Source organism: Scyliorhinus canicula, chromosome 3, assembly GCF_902713615.1.
Source record: "Scyliorhinus canicula chromosome 3, sScyCan1.1, whole genome shotgun sequence".
Lineage (NCBI taxonomy): Eukaryota > Metazoa > Chordata > Chondrichthyes > Carcharhiniformes > Scyliorhinidae > Scyliorhinus > Scyliorhinus canicula.
Genome location: NC_052148.1, coordinates 230789759 through 230810953, shown reverse-complemented (window position 1 = coordinate 230810953; position 21195 = coordinate 230789759). Strand labels below are relative to the sequence as shown.

Below are 21195 nucleotides of genomic sequence, written 5' to 3'. Positions count from 1 at the left end.
CTCCTCCTCACCCTCCTCCTCCTCACCCTCCTCCTCCTCACCCTCCTCCTCCTCACCCTCCTCCTCCTCACCCTCCTCCTCCTCACCCTCCTCCTCCTCACCCTCCTCCTCCTCACCCACCCTCACCCTCACCAACACCACCCTCACCCTCCTCCTCCTCCTCACCCTCCTCCTCCCTCACCACCACCACCCTCACCCTCCTCCTCCTCCTCACCCTCCCTCACCACCACCACCCTCACCCTCCTCCTCACCCTCCTCCTCACCCTCCTCCTCACCCTCACCACCCTCCTCCTCCTCCTCGTATGACTGTGCGAGTGAGCGCACGGTAGCACCAAAAGGAATTTCCCCACAGTTTTACTCGGGATACATGGAACAAATAGTGTCCCAGAAAAGCCAATGTGGGGGCAAAACATAAGATAACAGGGCAATTCCGCAAAATACTGGTCGGTGGGCCACCCTGACCAAGCCCAGCGTTTCTGGCCAGGTGGCCGGCCGAGGTTCCCCTCATTACCTGCGAATAGCCGGCCTGCTGCTCCATTTGCTGCACCGCCACCTCTCGCAGGACATGGTCAACAGCCAACCGCTGTGGTTGGTGGGTTTGGATTTGAGCGGTGCTGCCCGCGCGCCGTGGCCTGTTTGAGCGGGGTTGCTGTGATACCGAGCGCGAGCGCCCGCCTCCCCCAACAAAGCCAAGCCGGATAACGTCATCAGCAACACTCAGACACCATTGGCTGGCGAACGTGCGTCATTGCCGGGCCGGCGCGGACGCCGGCCGCTGAATGGTCAGCCGAAGTGTCAGTCACAGAGACGTCATTGAGCCCCGCCTCCGGTTGTTGACGTGTGGTGTGTTTGTCCCGGCGAAACTCAGGCAGGTTGTTGGGACAGTTTGTTTACGTTGGAAAATTGAAGCAGTCGCTGGAAGAGCTCAACGTTGCAGTTTGTTTTGTTCATACAGTTTCCGTGCTTACTCCGGACAATGGTAAGATTTTTTTTAAAAATCCTTATGGAGTTGACTATGTGTTGAGTAATTCACGGATTGATCGGTTCTCCTCCACTTTAATACATTTACACAAACAAATGGGTTGAGTGTGAGACCCCCACCCATCCCGGTCAAATATTATCCGTCTGGAGGAATTTCTTGACTCCAAGAATTGGTCCCGCCAGATGTTTTCAATCTTTAAGTCTGCACTGCAAGTTTAGGTGAAACAGCCAAAATTTAGCCAATTTTAATAGGCTTTAAAAATCCTCATTTTACTTTAAAGGAAAATGAATTATGCTGTCAATTTCAAATATTTACAAATCCCAATATATTGGCTTCGCTTTCTCCAGATCAGACATGTCAAATATCCGTTTCTGTTGAAGGCAGCTTTTTTAGCCAATGAGGCCACAACAGCCATGTGATATGAGCCCCAGCTCCGAAGCTCTCCAATCTCTAATCCTTTTGCAAAATGCTTCTGACTTTCAATTTCAGGAAAAGTTATTTTAGTCTTTGGTAGGTCGACCCGAAATGATGCAAGACATTCTGCCGGAATATTCATTGTCAAATGATTGCAATGATTTTATTGGGCTAATAATCTGCAGAATTTGTCAGTTTGAAAATGTTTAGTTACTTACAAAAATAAGGAAGTGAATTGTTTATTGCTTGTAAAAAAAAAGCCAACCAGTTCACTAATATCATTTTGGGAAGGAAATGTACCCCGGCCACCAGGCCTGGTATGACTCTCCAACTGTTCTCTGAAGTATTCGAGTAAGACACTGTTGTTTAAAACCGCTAGAAAGCCAAAACAAGAGGCAAACAACTCTGCATGGAGTCGGAACACTACCAAGGCATACCCACTCGATCCTGCCAAGTTTTTCTTGCTAACATCTGGGGGCAAGTGCAATATTGGGAGAGTTGTCACGCAGATTAGTGGTAGACACATGTGACAGTCATACAGAATAGCCAGTATCTGAAACTCCTCTAATACAATCCCTGACTTTGTCTACACACCAGAAGTGGGCACATAGTATACAGTCGAATGAGGCTAGTAGCTGTTAGAATCTTCAACATTGACTCCAGACCCCATGTAGTTTTGTGGCCTCGGATCAAAAATGGGCAAGAAATCCTTCGGTTGATGCACATCTTCTGCCTTCCCACAGCTCAATTCAGTATTCAATGTATTCTGCATGTTGAACACCACTCTCATTAACAACCCCACCATTACGGATGTATTACGATGCCAGACCAGACCTCAACAATGGCTAGGATACTAGACAGAAACCCCAATATTTTATTTTAATTTTGTAAGACTGAGGAAATGATACCTTGCTCCAGGAGTGATTGCACAAAGAAATAGGGCTATGGAATATTCAAACAAACTTTATTAATAACACATTATAAAGTCTTTAAAATCATACCTGAAAATAACTTACAGTTACCCATTAAACAATACGATTCAATACATTGCTATCTTTATTCCCATTTAAACAACAAGGAAAGAATATCTCAGCTCTCAATCCACTGTAAATACCATTGGCATTCAGGAACACATGCTTTGAGAAAGAGCGATCTCTTGATACAGACCTAGAAACAGGAGTAGGCCACTCTGTCTCGAGCCATCATAGGTCATGACTAATCTGTATTTTAATTCCATCTTGGTTCAGTAACCTTTAATATCTTTGTCGCACAACAATCTACCAACCTCTTGTTATTCTGTATTCAATTGACCTAGACTCAACAGCTTTTTGGGAGAAGGAAGTTCCAGATGTCCACTACCCTTTGTATGTAGAATTGCTTTCTGACATCAACCCGAATGGCTGAATTCTAATTTTAATTTCATGAAATATTTCCGTGAACTGTGCACAACAAAGGCTCCGTGCCCCAGCTATATTTCAGCTTTGTGCTGAACAACTGTGTTCCAGAGCTAGCAGCACCAGTAGCTAAACTATTCCAGTACAGCTACAACACTGGAATCTACATGATGATGTGTAAAAGTTACCCAGGTATGTTCTGTGCAAAAAGAAAAGCAGGGTAAAGCTAATTGTTGCCCTATCAATCTTGCGCAATGATCGTAAAGCAGTCGAGGGAGTCTTCAGTAATGCTTTCAGATGGCTTGTATTCATTTACCAATAACCTCCTCACTTAGGACGGAATCACTTGGCTCCAGACCTTGGACAATCATTCACTTGAGATGAAGTCCAAATATTGGGTGAGAGTGATAGTCCTTGACATTATGCTAGCATTTGATTGAATGTGTCCCTAAAAAGCCCTAGTAAAACTAAAGTCAGTGAGGAGTGGGGCAAATGTTCAAATGGCAGGGGTCATACCTCGTACAAAAAGCAATGGTTGTGATGGTTAGAGGCCAATTCTCACAGTTCAAGGATGCTGAAACGGTTCCTCAGGCTATTGTTTTCAGCTCAACTTGCTCCAGCTGTTCATGATGATCTTTCCCCATCATAAGGTCAGAATTTTATTATTAAATATTCAACGCATTTTCATATCAACAAACAAAGGCAGAAGAACAATCAAACAACGTTATAAACAACCAACACCCACTCCCCACACGCTCCCCTAATATCGACCATCCCGCCTTCCCCATTTTAACCTCCTTACCCCGCCCCCCCCATCTCTCCCCCACTGACCCCTCAGACCTCCTTAAAGAAATCAATAAACGGCTTTCACCTCCAAGAGAATACATGAATGAAAAAATGAAAATCGCTTATTGTCACGAGTAGGCTTCAATTAAGTTACTGTGAAAAGCCCCTCCGCCGACCTCCTCAAGAGGGACTTGACCTTCTGCAGCCTCAGGAATTCTGCCAGATGATTCACCCACATCCGCTTTCGCCGGTTCCGCCACGCAAGCAAGATCTCTCTCTGGGCTATCGGGGGAAATGGCCAAAACATTTGCCTCTCTCACTCCCGGGTCTTCCAACACCCAGAATATCGCCACCTCCAGCACATCGGAACCCATGCCAGAACCCCTTCAAGCCTTGGACATGCCCAGTACGTGGACTGTGATTCTCGGCCTCCCTGTGCATCGCTCACACCTAACCTCTACCTCCTCAAAGAACCTACTCATCCCTGCTACCATCATATGCGCTCTATGAATTACTTTAAACTGAATGAGGCTTAACCTCGCACACGACAAGGATGCATTCACCCTCCACACACCTCTCGGCCTCCATCTCCCCGCCCAGTTTCTCCACCCACTTGTGTTTTATACCCCCCACTGGGGCCCCCTCCCAATCCATCAACTCCTTGGACACCCCCGATTCTTCGGTGGAGGATGGTGCAAACCTTCCAGTATCTATGAGGCCGGAGTGGTGCCTCTGATGTGGCTGGAAAGGAGTAAGGTGTGTTGTGTAGTGAGTCTTGACATGATATGGATATTCTTGGTTTACTGGCTCCTGTATACAAGAGTGTACAATGCCAGGCCATGCCTTGTATTGAGGGCGGTATCCTGTTGTTCCCCTTAGCTTGGAATATTCTTTCTTTGCATGGATGTTTTTGGAGACTGAGTTAGGTTTCTAATATGCAGCTTTTTCATTTTTTTCCTGATGATGGGGGACTTGCTTCATAGGGCCATGTGGTCATGGCTATATCTTGGTATCCTGTTAACGTGAGATCCTCTGCTCTTGGTCGTATCTTTCTATCCTGTCATTGTCAGTGTGATGGAAGATGCTAACTGAAATGATTACAATCTGAACTATCAATAATTGCTGGTCTTGTGTGTGTATAAATGTGTGGAATGATAATTGCTCTGTACTATGCTGGAATTGGGGGATTTGTTGCGTCTTGTGGTTATATGTGAAATATCCTCTTAGAACTAATGTCTTTGCAAATTTTTTCATTATTTTGGGGTTCAAGAATCGTTGACTGGCTGCTGTCAGGTCATATATGTGAGAACATGGACGTCATAATGTGTTATTGATGCCTCCGGTATAATTGAAGTTGGGGGAGATGTTTTGGTGCGCATCCGAATATGGCACAATCATCTTATCCTATATTTTCATTGGCTGTATGAGCATTCGCTACACGTGAAGGTGTGTGCCATTTTACCATGTTTTCATGACTTTATCCTCTTATCCCTCATTCTCTAATTTATCCATTGGTACATAGGCACGAAGTTTAATGATTAAGCTGAACCAGTTGTATTGTTCTCCTGCCTTTTTCTGCATTCCTGTATGTTCAGGCACTTGTGCTGTGCCGTACCAATCCTGAGCATTTGCTCTGTTATTTGTAAAAATGGAAAACTCTAATAAAAATATATATTTTAAAAATGTAATCTGTCACAGTCACCCATTCCTCCAAATATGTGCAGTGTCCTAGAGTTTGTAGCAAATTGAAAGGAATACATTTTAGAAGCAAGACAGCAAAAGAAAATGCACTTTAATAGATTAAATTGATTGGAGATATATTGGGATTTTGATGTTGAGGTACATAGGTCATTAAAGGTGTCAGTGCAAATAGAAATGGCCCTTAAAAGGCAAATACAATTTGTTCCAGTGATGGTATGCAGTTTGGCTATTTTAATTTCGGAAGGATACAAGAGCACTAGGAATATGCTGCATGGATTTATTAGGATGTTACCATATAGGTTATAGTTATTGTGCAAAACCTGAGAAGCAAGGCCTGAGAAGGTGAAGGAATGACCTGGCAGGTTTTCAGAGCTATAAACTGTAAGGATAAGGTAAATAGTGATGCGTTGTTTCCATAGGTCAGTGAGGGTAGCACAGTGGGTAGCACTGTTGCTTCACAACGCCAGGCATCAATAACACATTATGACTTCCATTTTCTCACATATATGACCTGTCTGTCCCTTTGCAGCAGGTGGTCAACGATTCTTTAACCCCAGAATAATGAAAAAATTTGCAAAGACGTTAGTTCTAAGAGGATATTTCACATATAACCACAAGACGCGACAAATTCCCCAAATCCAGCATAGTGCAGAGCAATTATCATTCAACACATTTATCCATACACAAGACCAGCAATTAATATAACCTGGGATCCTGGCGTTGTGAAGCAACAGTGCTAACCACTGTGCTACCGTGCGCAATCTATCTGTGTGTTTGCTGAGAGTGTGAATGTTCTACAGCAGGGCAAAAGGCCATGCCGAAAAATAAATTCTGTGAGCAGACTGCAGGCAGTAAAAGTGTTGCTGTTTGCTGGTTCTGTGCAGTTAGAGCTTAGGAGAAGTCCTGGGGAGCTGAGAAGATGACAGAACATATGAGCGTGATTCGCTGGTCCTCGCCCACACTTCTCATGCTCTTCTGTCTCTCCCTGGAAAAACCCACTCATTTTTGCCCGAGTCATGTGTGCCCTGTGAACTGTATCAGGCACCTCCTTGAGCATGAGGAGGTAGCTTTTACTCTTTGTGGCGCCACACTCCATACTCCCCAGTTTATCTCCCGTCCCAGTTCCCCCTCCCACTTCTCCTTAATCTTCATCACCTTCTCACCTCGCTACTCTCCCAGCCACCCGTTTATGTCTCCGATCCTGCCCTCCCCTTCCACATCTGGAAGCAGCAGTGGCTTCAACAGGGTGTACCTCGGCAACCTGGGGAACTCTTCCCAAACCTTCCACTCGAAGTCCCTTGTCTGCAGGTACCTAAACTCACTTCATCTCGGGAGCTCTACCCTCTCCTTCAGTTCCTCTATACTGGCAAACCCTTCTTCCAGGTACAGATCCCTCACCTTAACTAGCCCCACTTCTCTCCACTTCCTATGCGTGCCAACAATCCCCCCCCTGCTCAAAACTGTGTTTTTTGCACAACAGTGTTAAAACTGACTGTGGTAGTCACCGCTGTTGTATTATATTGTATATATTGGTATTACGGTAAGGCCCCTGTACCACAGGTACGGGGGTCGATCCCTGCCTGTTGGCCTCTGCCCAGTAGGCGGAGTATAAATGTGTGTGCTCTCTGAACAGCAGCCATTTCGCCATCTCTCCACGCAAATCCGCAGTACGCCTACGTAGCGTACCCCGACGGCCTCCAAGAGACAGTCTCCCTCAGACACCAGCTGGGTCCTCACACACCCTCCCCGATGCCACCCTCCCTCCCCCCAGTGCACCTCATCGCAGCCCCTGCCCCAGGACAATCCGTCCTTCCCTTGCTCCCACCCGGGATGAAGAAGATTTCTACATGCTCCCAGAGTCACCGAAGACCAAGCCAACGTCCGAGTCGCCACCAGTACTGTGGCGCTCTCTACGACAGATCAAGGCGCCCGATCGTCTAAATTTGTAACCTTCTCTGTAATTTTAAAACCAGTCTGTATGTGTATAGTTTTCCACCACCCCCGCTGGACTCATTTTTAACAGTGGGTGAATGTGGTAGTCACCACTGTTGTATTATATTGTATATATTGGTATTACGGTAAGTCCCCTGTACGACAGGTACGGGGGTAGATCACTGCCTGCTGGCTCCGCCCAGTAATCGGATTATAAATGTGTGTGCTCTCCGAACAGCAACGATTTCGCCAGCTGCTGTAGGAAGCCACACATAGCACCGCCGAGGCTCTGTTGAACCCTGCACGCCGTTTTGCCAACTCCACTCCAAACATTTATTAAACATAGAAAGTTTGACTATAATACAATACTCCCACAGATGTACACAGATTTAAGGGATAACCCAGGTTACAAAATATATCTTCTGCTCTGCTGTTCTCTGTAATCACACAGTCCCTGTAACCCAACAGGCAACACCTCATTGAAACCAAGATGTCATCCAATCGGACTTCTGTGAATTTCTCCTCAAATTCCCCCAGATAATTGAAGAAGACACACCGTAGAATCTTCTTTCAAAAAATGCTTTTTCTCAGCTGGTACGAGCAATGACCTGCCTCCAGGTTTTCCAACTCTCCTTTCTGAATAGCCAGGTGCTTTCAAACTTTCATATAGTCTCTCAGGAATTCAGGCAGCAATTGCTTTAACCTATTATTTCACAGGTAAGATACCTGAGGAGTTCTTCAGATATCACTGATGTTTCACTATCTAATTGCACCAGCTCTGCACTTTGCAACTCTAACTTTAACTGCAATGAACAGTACTCTGTTCCAGTGGTAGTTCCTCTTTGTTCCTTCTTAATCCAATCTTCCTCGAAACTTCTCTTTCCATTGCCTGGTTTCTGGATTTGGCTTTCTTGTCCATTACTTCATTGTTTGGGTTTCCTATTTCCAGCAGGGCTGTAAGAGCTACCTCTTCTCTCACTGCTAAGCTCCAACTGCTCTGAATTCAGCTAAAACTAAGCTCAAAAAACCTTCCTACCCTAAAGGTACCCCTGGTTGCTGAGAAACAGCTCATTAATTCTTTCTCCAATGTTCTTGTTAACCATTCACTTCGTAAACTCCCTAAGCACAATGCCGATACAGTTTGAAATGAAACAACCCCCCCCCCCACACATACAGATACTTTTGTTTAACATGGATCTAACTAGAGTTTTATCCTTTCTTACACAAAAGTACTAAATTAAACTCACTTAGATCTATACCTTGCTTTTAATGTCCAACAATATAACCAAAGATTGCTTAAAACTGCCTCTGATTCCTGACACAACCTTTAAATCTGTATTTTTTTTGTTCATTCATGTAATGTGGATTTGTAAGGTGCTTTGAAGAAGAAGAAGAGTTGTGGACTTCCGGTTGCGGTATGTAGGGAGAGGTCGCACACAAGGTAGCACCCAACAGGGTTCTTGATTTTTGGCCTTTTTTCCCCCAATTTCTTTATAAAATTGGTTCTCCAATTAAGGGGCAAATTAGTGTTGCTAATCCATCTACCCTGCACATCTTTTGATTGTGTGGGTGAGACCCACGCAGACTCAGGGAGAATGTGCAAACACCATGCGGACAGTAACCCAGGACCAGGATCGAACCTGGGTCCTCAGCACTTTGAGGCAGCAGTGCTAGCCACAGTGCCAGCCGAATTTTCCCAGTTTCTAGGTTATTTTTTCGAAAACACCCATCTCCTCGATAATAAAGGTGCACACATTAAAGAGATGCCAAGAAAGGCGAGGGGAAAGAAACCTACAGGTAGAACTTTGTTGATAGTTTCGGTAACTTCACAAGGTTCTTCGGTGAAGAACATGGTGATGGTTGTGCTTGTGACTCCGGCCATTCCAATCATGGTTGGTTTGCTGGCTGGTGTTCTAGTGACGGAATTAGAAAAGCAGTTTGAGAAACAGTGGCGAGTTATGTCTGAGGGCCTTCAAAAGTCGACGGAGGAGTCCCTGGGACCCATACAGTTGAAGCTGGAGAAAACCTCTGAGAAGGGAAAAGAGCATTGTGCAGTGATTAAGAGCGTGGAAACACCTTTGTTGAAGCACGGCGACCAAATTGCCTCACTGGAGGCTGAGATTGCTCTGGTTGCTGGAGAGAATAAGTTGCTGAGGGCGAAGGTTGCCAAAACCAACTCGACGCGGCAGAACCTCAGAATCGTGGGCTTGCCGGAAGGTGTGGAAAGCCCCACTCCCACTGTGTACTTTTCTTTTTTTAATTTTTAAGAATAATCTTTATTGTCACAAGTTGGCTTATATCAACACTGCAATGAAGTTACTGTGAAAAGCCCTAGTTGCAAAATTCCGGCACCTGTTCGGATACAGGGAGGGAGAATTCAGAATGTCCAAATTAGCTAACAGCTCATCTTTCAGGACCTGTGGGAGGAAACTAGAGCACCCGGAGGAAACCCATGCAGACACAGGGAGAACGTGCCGACTGCGCAGACAGTGACCCAAGCCAGGAATCGAACATGGGACCCTGGCGCTGTGACGCAACAGTAAAAACCACTGTCCTACCATGACGCACTCGCAGATGTTTAAGAAGATGATGGGGGAGGGTGTATTCATGCCCCCTCCAGAGTTGGACAGAGCCCATCGGACTCTCCATCAGAAACCTAAGTCGAATGAACCACCACGGGTAGTCATTGGATGGTACCACAGCATCTAAGAGAAGGGATGGGCCCTGAAATGGGCCAAGGAGCATCGGGGCTGAAAATGGGAAGGTCATATCATCAGGATCTACCAGGATGTTGAGCTGAACTGGCAAGGAAATGGGCAGCTTTCAACAAGGCCAAAGTCGCCGTGTCTAAAAGAGGAGTTCAGTTTGGGGTGGCATTCCTGGCGAGGCTTCAAGAAAGTTATTAGTTGGAGGACCATTATTTCGATGCACCTGAGGAGACGATGCCTTTGTTAATAAACATGAGTTTAGTTTGAGTTGATTGTGTGTTCTTTTTTTTATAAATTTAGATTACCCAATTATTTTTTCCAATTAAGGGGCAATTTAGCATGGCCAATCCACCTACTCTGCACACATTTTTGGGTTGTGGGGGCGAAACCCACGCAGACGCGGGGAGAATGTGCAAACTCCACACGGACAGTGACCCAGAGCCGGGATCGAACCTGGGACCTCAGCGCCGTGAGGCGGTTGTGCTAACCACTAGGCCACCGTGCTGCCTGATTGTGTGTTCTTGTGAGGTTTTTGATTGATGAGGATGGAAAGGGGTATTGGGTTTCCTTGTATAAATGTGTTGGTATTATCTTGTTCTTGGGTGGGATGATTGTTTGACATGTTGGAGGTTGGTGGAGGGCTTAAAAGTTATGAGGGTTGTTGGTATATGTATAATGGTTGGTATGAGAAATATGTAGCTCCTGGTGGGAATATGATTTTTGAAGAGGCTTGTTTACTCTGCCCTCAGGACCGGCAGCAGTTTTTTTCTCTCATTTTTTACAGTGGGTGGGAGCAGCCCTGTGAGCAGAATAAAGTCAGCAGCTAGCTAACGGGAGGGAGGTGGGGCGGGGGGGGGGGGGGGGGGGGGGGAGGGAGAGAGAGAGAGAGAGAGTAGCTGCAGCTTATTATACCAGTTTAGTTGGATAATAAGCTTAGTGTTTTTGTTTTGGGGGTATCGTTCGCTTTCTTGTTACCTATATGAAAAATTGGGAGGGTTATTGTTGGGGGTGAGGAGGTCTGGGCTGGGTGGAGGTTTGCGGTGGGGTTAATTTGCTGATGGTACTACAGATTTTTTATTGTTTTGTCTTGGTGCATTGGGCAGCCATCTCAGGTGGGCCTTGTGCCTGTACTCTCTAAATAACTGCTTCGCAATCACTTTTGGTGGGAATGGCCGACTGTGGGGTAAGGGGGAATGGGGTTGGGAGACCCCCAATTTGGTTGGTCACCTGGAATGTAAGGAGTTGGGTGGCCCAATGAAAAGATCGACAGTGTTTACCACCTGAAAGGTTTCTGAGTGCTGATGTTGTGTTTTTGCAGGAGACTCTGGTAAGGGACCAGAACAGATTGTGGAAGACTTATTTCATTCGGGCTTCGCCGGTAGGGCCCATGGGGGCAGCAATTTAGATCATTAAAGATTATTTTTTCTGCTACCAAAACCATGACAGACCTCAACGGCAGATGTGTGATGGTCAGTGGGTTGTTGGCGGGCACATTGGTGGTTCTGGCCAATGTCTATGTGCCAAATCGGGATGATATGGGGTTTGTTGGGAGGTTGCTGACCTCCATTCCTGACTTGGACTAGCATCAACTAATATTTGGAGGAGATTTAAACTGTGTACTAGATCCAACAATGGATGGATCTAGGCCCAGGTCATTGGCTCCATTGGGGGTGGCAAAGACATTGTTATCTTTTATGGGGCAGATGAGGGGAAGTGCGGATCTGCGGCGTTTTTTACATCCAAGAGATAAGGAATTTTCTTTTTTTCTCATGTCCATCAGATTTATTCTAGGATTGACTTTTTTCTGGTGGGTTCCTTCTACCCTGGATGAGGAAGGCGGAGTACTCGGTTATTATAATTTCGGACCATGTGCCACACTTTTTGGACTTGGGTCTGGAGTCAGGTACCTCTTAACGGCCACTATGGAGGTTGGATGCAGCGCTATTAGCAGATAAGGGATTTTGTGGGCATATGTCTTCTGCATTGAGGAGAATGTCAAGTTTTATAAGAACAAGTCTGTTTCACCCTCCATGCTGTGGGAAGCCCTCAAGATGGTTATTAGAGAGGAGATAATCCCCTGTAAGGTGCATATGGAAAGGACTGCGAGGGTGGAGCACCAAAGGCTGGTGGATTCTATCCTTCAGGTGGACCATCAGTACTTGATTGACCCTACCCCGGAGTTGCTAGTGAGCAGGAAGAAGCTGCAGATGCAGTTTGAACTGATGGCAACAGGTAAGGCCGTAAGCTAGCTGCAACGCTTGAAAGAGGTATTCGATGAATATGGGGAGAAGGCCAGTCGTCTGTTAGCCTATCAGCTGAGGCAGAAGGTGACTTCATGGGAGATCGTGCAGATTATGGATTCAAGTGGCAGTTTGGCTTCTGCCCTGAGCAAAGTCAACATGGCTTTCGAGACATTCTACAAGAATCTTCATAAATTAGCGCCCCTGGAGGAAAGTTCAGACATGGCCGAATTTTTAGATGAGTTGTCCATCCCACTGGTGGAGAGAGAGCGAGAGAGTAGGGAGGAGTTGAAAGCCTTGTTAAATCCTAAGCAGATATTGAAAGATATTGGATCAATGCAAACGGGTGAAGCCCTCGGCCCTGATGAGTTCCCCATTGAGTTCTACAAGATGGTGCGGGTTAGTTGACTCCATTAATATGTTCAATTACTCTTTGTCCTGGGGTTCATTGCCTGATCCACTTGCGCAGGCTTCTATTTCTCTTATTCTGAAGAAGGGCAGGGGCCCTGCAGAATGTAGGTCATATGGACCCATATCGCTTTTGAATGCAGATGCCAAACTGCTGGTCAAGGTGTTGGCGATGTGATTAGAGTCATGTCTCCCAGAGATGATTGAGGAAGGTCAGACCAAAGCGGGGGTGCTGAAGGGTGGGGGGTGTGCAGGGCAGGTAAACTAGGGATCTGAACTCTGATATCGGGCCACCGTTTGAAAGGGTATCCCAATCTCTAAGTGAGCTTGTGGGTCCCCCACACCCCCCACCCAATGTCACCACCCACACACATGGGCACTACCCCACACCCTCCCAAGTGAGTACAACCAGGGACCCCATTGAGGTTGTTCTCACCTTGGGAGGGTGTGGGGTAGTGCCCATGTGTGTGGGTGGTGACATTGGGTGGGGGAAGTGGGGGACCTTCAAGCTCACTTAGAGATCGTCATACCCTTTCAAAATGGTGGCCCGAAATCTGAGTTCAGATCCCCCAAAAAATTCTAAGTGCACAAAACCGGTGAGGAACTCCCCAGGGTCCAAAAAAGTGAGTACGTGTCATTGAATAGCGGTGGGGAACACGCCAGCAGAGGCGGTGGGAAACTCCCCGAAAACCAAGCCACAAATAAATGTAGAAATTCTTCCGGAGGACAGTGCCTATTCTTTTCCCCTCTCCTGTGCCCGAACCAGAGATGATTGTATGCATGGACGCTGAGAAAGTATTTGATAGGGTGGAGTGGAGATATCTTTTCGAGATCCTTGGGAGGTTTAGTTTGGGGCAAAAGTTCATTTTGTGGGTTCGACTGTTGTATGATGTCCTCATAACTAGTAAGCACTAATACCTTGAGCTTGGGCTATTTTTTTGTTGAACAGGGGTGCAAGACAGGGGTGTCCACTATCTCCCTGTTTACGATTGAACCATTGACCATAGCATTTTGTTTCGTCCAATAAGTGGAAGGGGATAAGGCGGAAGGAGGGAATATAGGGGGCTGGATTCTCCATACACCGAAGCTGAAATCCATTTCCTCGCATTTGAATCGGGACCGACGCCGGTTCCCCGATTCTACGGGCCCTGAAAAGCGGCGTACTTGCCTACCTGTGGCCATTGCAGGAGGCCCTCTCCGCCCCCGACCGGCCGAATTCCCAACAGAGTGGATCTAATATGGTTCTGCCAGTCGGGAAGCGAGCGTGGCGGCTGCGGACTCAGTCCGCGGACGCCCTGGTCGGGGGCATGCCAATCAGAGGGCAGGGGGGCCTTATACCTGGCTGGGCAATGTTTGGGCAGGCTGTCAGGGTTGGGCGCACGGCCGATCGGGGGGTCTATTTTTAGGGTCCTGCTCCGTGGTCTGAGTCCGCCATGGAGCACGGTGAGGCCGCTGCCGTGCGCATGCGCGGCCTCCGACCCGGAAGTGCAGGGGCCCGTATCTGTAGCAAAAGCTTCTAGATTTACGTCGGGTCCCTGCTAGCCCCCTGCAGGGCTAGGAATATGTGACCCTGGCGTGAAAGTCCATAGTTTGCATGATGGCGTGAGGACATAGTCTCGATCACAGAGAATCCAGCCCAGGGTGTCTTTGTATGCAAATGATTTGCTCCTTTATATTATGGATCCAGTCTCTACTATGGGTGAGATACTGAAGCTACTTAGGACTTTGGTTCCTTTTCTGGGTATAAGTTGAATCTGGATAAAAGCGAATACTTTCCTGTTTATCCCCCAGGGATGGGAGCCAATTTGGGGATGTTATTTTGTCTTGCCAGATCTAACTTTCGTTATCTTGGTATCCTGATGGCCCATGATTGCACCTCGCTTCATAAATTGATCTATGGTAGTTTGGTGAGTTTAAATTTGACTTGCAAAAGTGGGATAATTTCCCACTGTCCTTGGCAGGCAGGGTCCAGACTATTAAAATTAATGTTCTCCTAAATTTGACTTGCAAAAGTGGGATAATTTCCCCTGTGGGTCCAGACTATTAAAATGAATGTTCTCCTAAGATTTTTATTTATTTTTCAATGTCTCCCCACTTTTCTCCCTTAGCCCTTTTTTTGTTGGGGTTAACTAGTTGGCATCCTCCTTTAGTTGGATGGACAAGACCCCAAGGATATAGACTGTTTCTCCAGAGGGATAGACAGTTGTGGGATTTAGCCTTGCCCAATTTGCTATTTTATTATTGAGCGGCCAACATTGAGAAGGTGCCGGGGTGGGCTAGCAATCCAAGTTCCACATGGGGACAAATGGAGCCGAGTTCTTGTAGGGGATCTAGTTTGGGTGCCTTGGTAACTGTCTCGCTTACCTTATCCACTGCGAGGTTTTCTTCGAACCCGATGGTGGCGTCCACCCTGAGAATATGGAAGGAACTTAGACAACATTTTAAGCTTAGATCCATTTAATTGTTGGCTCTATCTGTGGTAATCATCTTTTTGTGCTATCAAGTTTAGACTCGATGTTTAGGTTGTGGGAAGGGAAGGACCTTGAGAGGTTTGGGGTCTTGTTTGTGGGATCGTGGTTTGCTAGTTTGTTAGCTTTGAGGAGCTGTTGGTAAAGCTTCAGTTCTCTGGGACAAACCTGTTCTGATACTTCCAGCTTCGTAACATTTTGCGAAAGACTTTCCCCTCATTTCCCTTGTCACCACCGTCCTCCATGTCGAGGAGGATTCTGTCTTTAGCCGTGTCTGGTAGGGGAGTATTTTGGGTATATATGGCCATATCTTATCAGGAAGTCGGCTCCATTGGAAAAGGTGAAGGCAAAGTTGGAGGGAAAATTGTGACCTATTTTGGATGAGGAGATGTGAAGTTAAGCCCTTTGCAGGGTAAACTCCATTCCCTCATGTGTGTAACTCAGCCTGATCCAGTTTAAGGTGTGCATGGGGCTCATCTGACCAAAGTTAGGATGAGTGGTTTCTTTTCGGGAATGAAGAGTAAGTGTGAGCAGTGCTCTTGGGGGCTGGCTAACCACACTCGTATGTTCTGGTCATGTCCCAAGTTACTCAGCTTTTGGGTCTACTTACATAAAAACATAAGAACTAGGAGCAGGAGTAGGCCATCTGGCCCCTCGAGCCTGCTCCACCATTCAATGAGATCATGGCTGATCTTTTGTGGACTCAGCTCCACTTTCCGGCCCGAACACCATGACCCTTAATCCCTTTTTTCTTTAAAAAACTATCTATCTTTACCTTTAAAAACATTTAACACCAAGTCAGTAATTCTTAACATCGAACTGGGGCCTTGAGCTTTGGTGACCATATTTTGGGTATCGGACTCGCCGCACTGCAGATGGGGTGAAGGCAGATGTTCTTGCCTTTGCCTCGTTAATAGCCTGGAGACGAGTTCTGCTTGGGTGGAGGTCTCATACTCTACCCAGTGCCTCAGCCTAGCTGGGTGACCTCATGAATTTTTTGAAAATATATCATCAAAAACATTCCCATACATTTTGTGTCACTCAAAAACTAAGCTTATGCTGTGTAAATGTGCATTGAGATAGAGCATCACGGTGGCGCAGTGGTTAGCACTGCTGCCTCACGGTGCCGAGGGCCCAGGATCGATCCCGGCCCTGAGTCACTGTCCGTGTGGAGTTTGCACATTCTCCCTGTGTTTGCGTGGGTTTCGCACCCACAACCCAAAGATGTACAGGGTAGGTGGATTGGCTGCGTCCTAAAGTGCCCCTTAATTGGTAAAAATGAATTGGGTACTGTAAATTTTTTTTAAAAGTGCATTGAGATCTTGGATGGGATTCTCCGTTGGCCGACACCGAAATTGCAAAACACGATTTGCCAGAGAATAGGTTTCGACGGCAAAATCCCTGTGGCCGCCGATTTGACGCCAAATCATGATTCCCCTCACCTCGACAGCGGCGTCATTGCGGAACGGAATGCACATACAGTAAATACAGTTTGAATATCATTAGTGGGCCCGACCCGGTATTTTCTGGGTCCTCCGCGATTCTCTTCGTCTGATGGGCCAAGTTCGCGACGGCATGGTTCACTTGTGCTTTTAAAAATCTTGAACTTGGTGTGGTGGCTGATGACGGAGAGAGAGGAGGTGGGGCACAGAGCGAAACATAACCCTGGCGAGGGCAGTGTGTCAGCTGACGGTACCTCTGGAATCAAGAATGGATGCCTGGGCCAGAGGCCCCCACAGTACCGGCCACTGATGGGGCCAGGGGTGCAGGGATGGGGGGGGGGACGACACATGTGGGGGCAGAGCCCGCAGTGCCAACCAGAGTCAGCATGTAGCCCGGTGGACCTGGTTGGACACGGGGGTAAGCACCATGCTAGCATGTCAGCCTATCACCTCCTGCAGACAATGGATATTGGAATTCAACCAGCAATAGTGCTCTTCGTGCTGGTCGCTGCAGCCCTGTGGGCTGTACAAGCATGTGCTACTCGAGGAGGAAGCTGCAGCAGCGGAGCATGCAGCAGTGGAGCGAGCAGCAGAGGGACAGGAGGCAGCTGCCCATGTTGGAGAGCCCACCACCCAATAGGCCGAGTAGGAGGAGGTGCCAAGGAGGCCCTGCATGTGGCCTCGTGTGTACCGGCAACGCCTGTCATTCGAGGACGTGCCTGACCTGGCGTGCTGTTGAAGACTCCGGCTGATCAGAGAGACAGTGCGACATATCTACCAGATGATGGTGCACCTGGCACTGCGGGGGTATGGGGGAGGACACTCACTCCGGTGGCCCTCAAGGTGAAGGTTGCCCTGAACGTTTACGCCACAGCGTCCTTCCAGGTGCCGAGTGGGGACCTGTCTGGCATCTCACAGATTTTAGTGCACAGGTGTATCCGTGCCGAAACGGAGGCCCAATATGCCCAGGTGACCAGTATGGGTGCTGGTATGTGGGCAGGGTGGGGGTTCGCCCATCCTCTGGGTTGAGAGTGGGGGGTAACATTTCAGGCGTGTGGGACACGGGTTAGTGCCAGAGCACAGTGCTGTCCACTCACCCTGGCCATCTTGAGGATGTCGTGCAGTTTCTTCCAGCACTGCTGGCCAGTCCGGATGGTGTTGCTGATAGCACTGACCGCTTCTGCCAGCTTTGCCCTACCTCGACGAACAGCGACAGTTGGCAACCTCCTTCCCGGGCCGGGGGATTGGGTCACTCTCTTCTTTTCCACGGTCTCCATAAGACCATAAGACATAGGAACAGAATTAGGCCACTCGGCTCATAGAGTCTGCTCCGCCATTCAATCATGGCTGATATTTTCTCATCCCCATTCTCTTGCCTTCTCCCCATAACCCCTGATTCCCTTATTAATAAGACATAGGAGCAGAATTGGGTCCAGGAGGGTCTCTAGCTCGCCGTTGGTGAAAGGGGGTGCCACTCTCCTTGCCATCTTGTTGGCTGGGGTGGTGTGTGGGGAGTGAAGTGTGTATGTGTGGCTGCAGCTTGTCAGCCTCCTGAGTGTCAATTGCAAAACCAGCGAATCCGGCACCGTTTCTCATTTGAATCAATTGTGTTCCACATGGCGCCAGTGCTAGCCCCTTAACTGTAACAAAATCGATCCAGGTGCGGTGCCAGTTTTTCTGTCGTGAAAGTCCACGGATTCTGCATTGGTATCAACATTTAGTCTCAGAAACCGAGAATCCCGCCTGATGTACTGAAGGACATTGTCTATTTCTTAATTTTATTTTTGAATCAAGAATGCAGTTAAGCACATTTAGGTTCTCAATTAGCAACATAGCTAAAATATTGAACAACACAAACAAAGACTCTGTTGTGCATTTTGCTTGCTTAAGTATAAGAGTTTATTTCAAATTGCTTTTGAAGTAAAGTTGATATTTTCCATTTAATTAGCACGGGGCAACCAATGTAAAATTTGAAATTGATAAATAACTTAGGAATGCAATGGAGTGAATTTTCTGCTCCCATCAAGAGTGGGAATTATGACGGGTAGGGGCACTAAATTTTGGATGATAGAAAAAGTCAGTTTCTCCAACAGGATACTCGTTTGGAATTTTGTTCTCACAATTTTGACTGTGGTTTAAAGGCAGGTCGAATTTCCTGCTGATCTTTTTTTTTAGAACAGCACAGCACAGAACAGGCCCTTCGGCCCTCGATGTTGTGCCGAGCAATGATCACCCTACTCAAGCCCAGTAACCCAACAACCCCCATTAACCTTATTTTTTAGGACACTAAGGGCAATTTAGCCTGGCCAATCCACCTAACCCGCCCATCTTTGGACATCTATGTCGGGAATCGCATTTGCATGTATTTCCATCTTATGAATGCTTATTAAAAGGCCAACTAGTGGAATTATATCCCACTTCAAATTAAATGCCCCGCCAGTGAGTAATTAGAATGGTCCGTTTTGTGACTGCATAAGTGGTGTGCACCTGACGAGTTTCAGTTTATCAACGACCTTGAGGTACATGGACGTTGCATTGCTTTCATCTACTTTTACGAGGGTCTTTGAGAGATTTGGTTGTCCTTGGAAGGTGGATAGTGTGTCCCCAGAAGGTGGATGGGGTTCCTGGGGAAGGGTTTGTCAGGTGTCTAGGGAAGGGGGTGTGGGGTGTCTGGGGAAGGGGGTGTGGGGTGTCTGGGGAAGGGTGGGGTGGGGTGTCTGGGGAAGGGGGTGTGGGGTGGCTGGGGAAGGGGGTGTGGGGCATCTGGGGAAGGGGGTGTGGGGTGTCTGGGGAAGGGTGGGGTGGGGTGTCTGGGGAAGGGGGTGTGGGGTGGCTGGGGAAGGGGGTGTGGGGTGGCTGGGGAAGGGGGTGTGGGGCGTCTGGGGAAGGGGGTGTGGGGCGTCTGGGGAAGGGGGTGTGGGGCGTCTGGGGAAGGGGGTGTGGGGCGTCTGGGGAAGGGGGTGTGGGGTGTCTGGGGAAGGGTGGGGTGTCTGGGGAGTCTGGGGAAGGGGGTGTGGGGTGTCTGGGGAAGGGGGTGTGGGGTGTCTGGGGAAGGGGGGTGTGGGGTGTCTGGGTAAGCAGGTGTAGGGTGTCTTGCAGGGCAGGATGAGTGAGATTCTGGGGTAGAACTTTGTCCTGGTGCTTGGATGGAACAGTGAAAATCGGAGGGGGTAGTGGGAAGCAGTAGGGTGGCGAGTTCAGGGTGAGAGTCTGGCAGGTGATGGTGTCATTGGGTGGGTCAAGGAAGGGGACAAGGCGTGGCTTGGAGGGAGGGGGCAGAGTGGTTATGGGAATGTAATGGGTGTCAGTTCTGAGAGGAGGAATGGCATGTGGAGGTGGATAGTTATTGGGTCTGGGGGGAGGTTCAAGGGTGACAGAAGGGAGCGGAATGGTGATGTTGGATGGATCTATGATGATGGGTAGCGGTTGCTGGGTGGCTGCACTTCACAACACTTGCTGTCTACATGAAACCTTGAAGTGGGAAGAGGGGTTCCTTTCAGGTGGGTAGAATTCAAGGTCAGCACAAATAATTCTGAGGCAACTGGATGACAGATATGTGCAATTATGTTCTCTGCTCTAGTGTAGGCCGCATGGCAGCAGGTTGATTCCTGAATCATGGGTCTCATAACACTGATATCCCAGCAAGGTATGGAGCTGCCATTCATTCTCTGTCATTTGCCACTGTCTTCAGCAAGAAGCAGAGACAAAGGGTGACAGGTGGATACATTCAAGGGGCATAGTTGGTAGAGGGCCGCCAACTTGTAATTCCAAAATTTACAATCTCCCAGGTAAATGGTCATAGCTGACAAGAGATCATGGGCAGGGTTCTCCGATTTTGAGACTTAATGCTGATGCCAGCGTGGAAACAGTGGTATTTTATGACAGCAACAAAGGCGCAACAGGTGCACCGATTCAGCAACTTGAAATGGGTTAGCACAATCAGCACGTGGAACACAACCATTTCCAGGCGAAACGGCGTAGGATTCGCCGGGTCCATGATTGGTGTGCATGAGGCTCATACGCCGCAGTCGCATTTAATGATCCTTTCCATCCCCCCACACACACACCGTCCCAGTCAACAAGATGGCTGCAAGGAGAGCAGCGCCATGGTTCAGGGACGCAGAGCAGGATACCCTCCTGGGCACCGTGGAGGAGAGGCGGATGACGTTGTACCCCAGCCCGGGAGGAAGGCCATCAGGTGCTGCCGTTTGCCGTACCTGAGCGCAGGTGGAGGAGGCGGTCAGCGCCGTGGGCAACGACCTCCTCAGGGCGACCAGGGTGAGTTGGCTGCACTGTCCCCCTGGCAATAACCCTGCCTCCCCACACACCCGTAACCCTACCCCCCCCCCCCCCCCCCCCCCGAGAAGGCCGTGCACAACCACCGGGAGCGGGAGATGACCGGAAGGGGACCACCAAACCTGCGGCTCCTCACCATGCCCGAGCAGAGGGCACTGGACATGGTCGGCGTCGCAGAGGAAAGGGAGGTCACCGACGCAGAGGTCAGCAGCAGGCGTGCATGTGAGACCCGGCTTAGCTGCGCACCCCCATGACACGTGTTGACACCCCCGACCCCTGTTGTACCTTCTAAATCGCTGTGTGTCTGTAACCCATATACGGTGGACAAATGACCACACGTTGTTCAATATGGTAATAGTTTATTATACACACACACTGAACACACACATACAAGTTGCTCTCTAAACTAACACACAAGGACGAC

At 48.2% G+C, this 21195-nt stretch overlaps 1 protein-coding gene across 1 annotated transcript in view; it reads left to right on the top strand.

Moving 5' to 3' along the window:
• The first annotated feature begins 786 nt into the window (after positions 1–786).
• cetn4 (centrin 4) overlaps positions 787–21195 on the top strand; it is a 41499-nt gene continuing 21090 nt past the window's right edge. The window contains exon 1 of the mRNA XM_038792388.1: positions 787–979. Within this exon, the coding sequence (XP_038648316.1) occupies positions 977–979 (3 nt within the window). The 5' untranslated portion in view covers positions 787–976. The remainder of the gene's footprint in view (positions 980–21195) is intronic.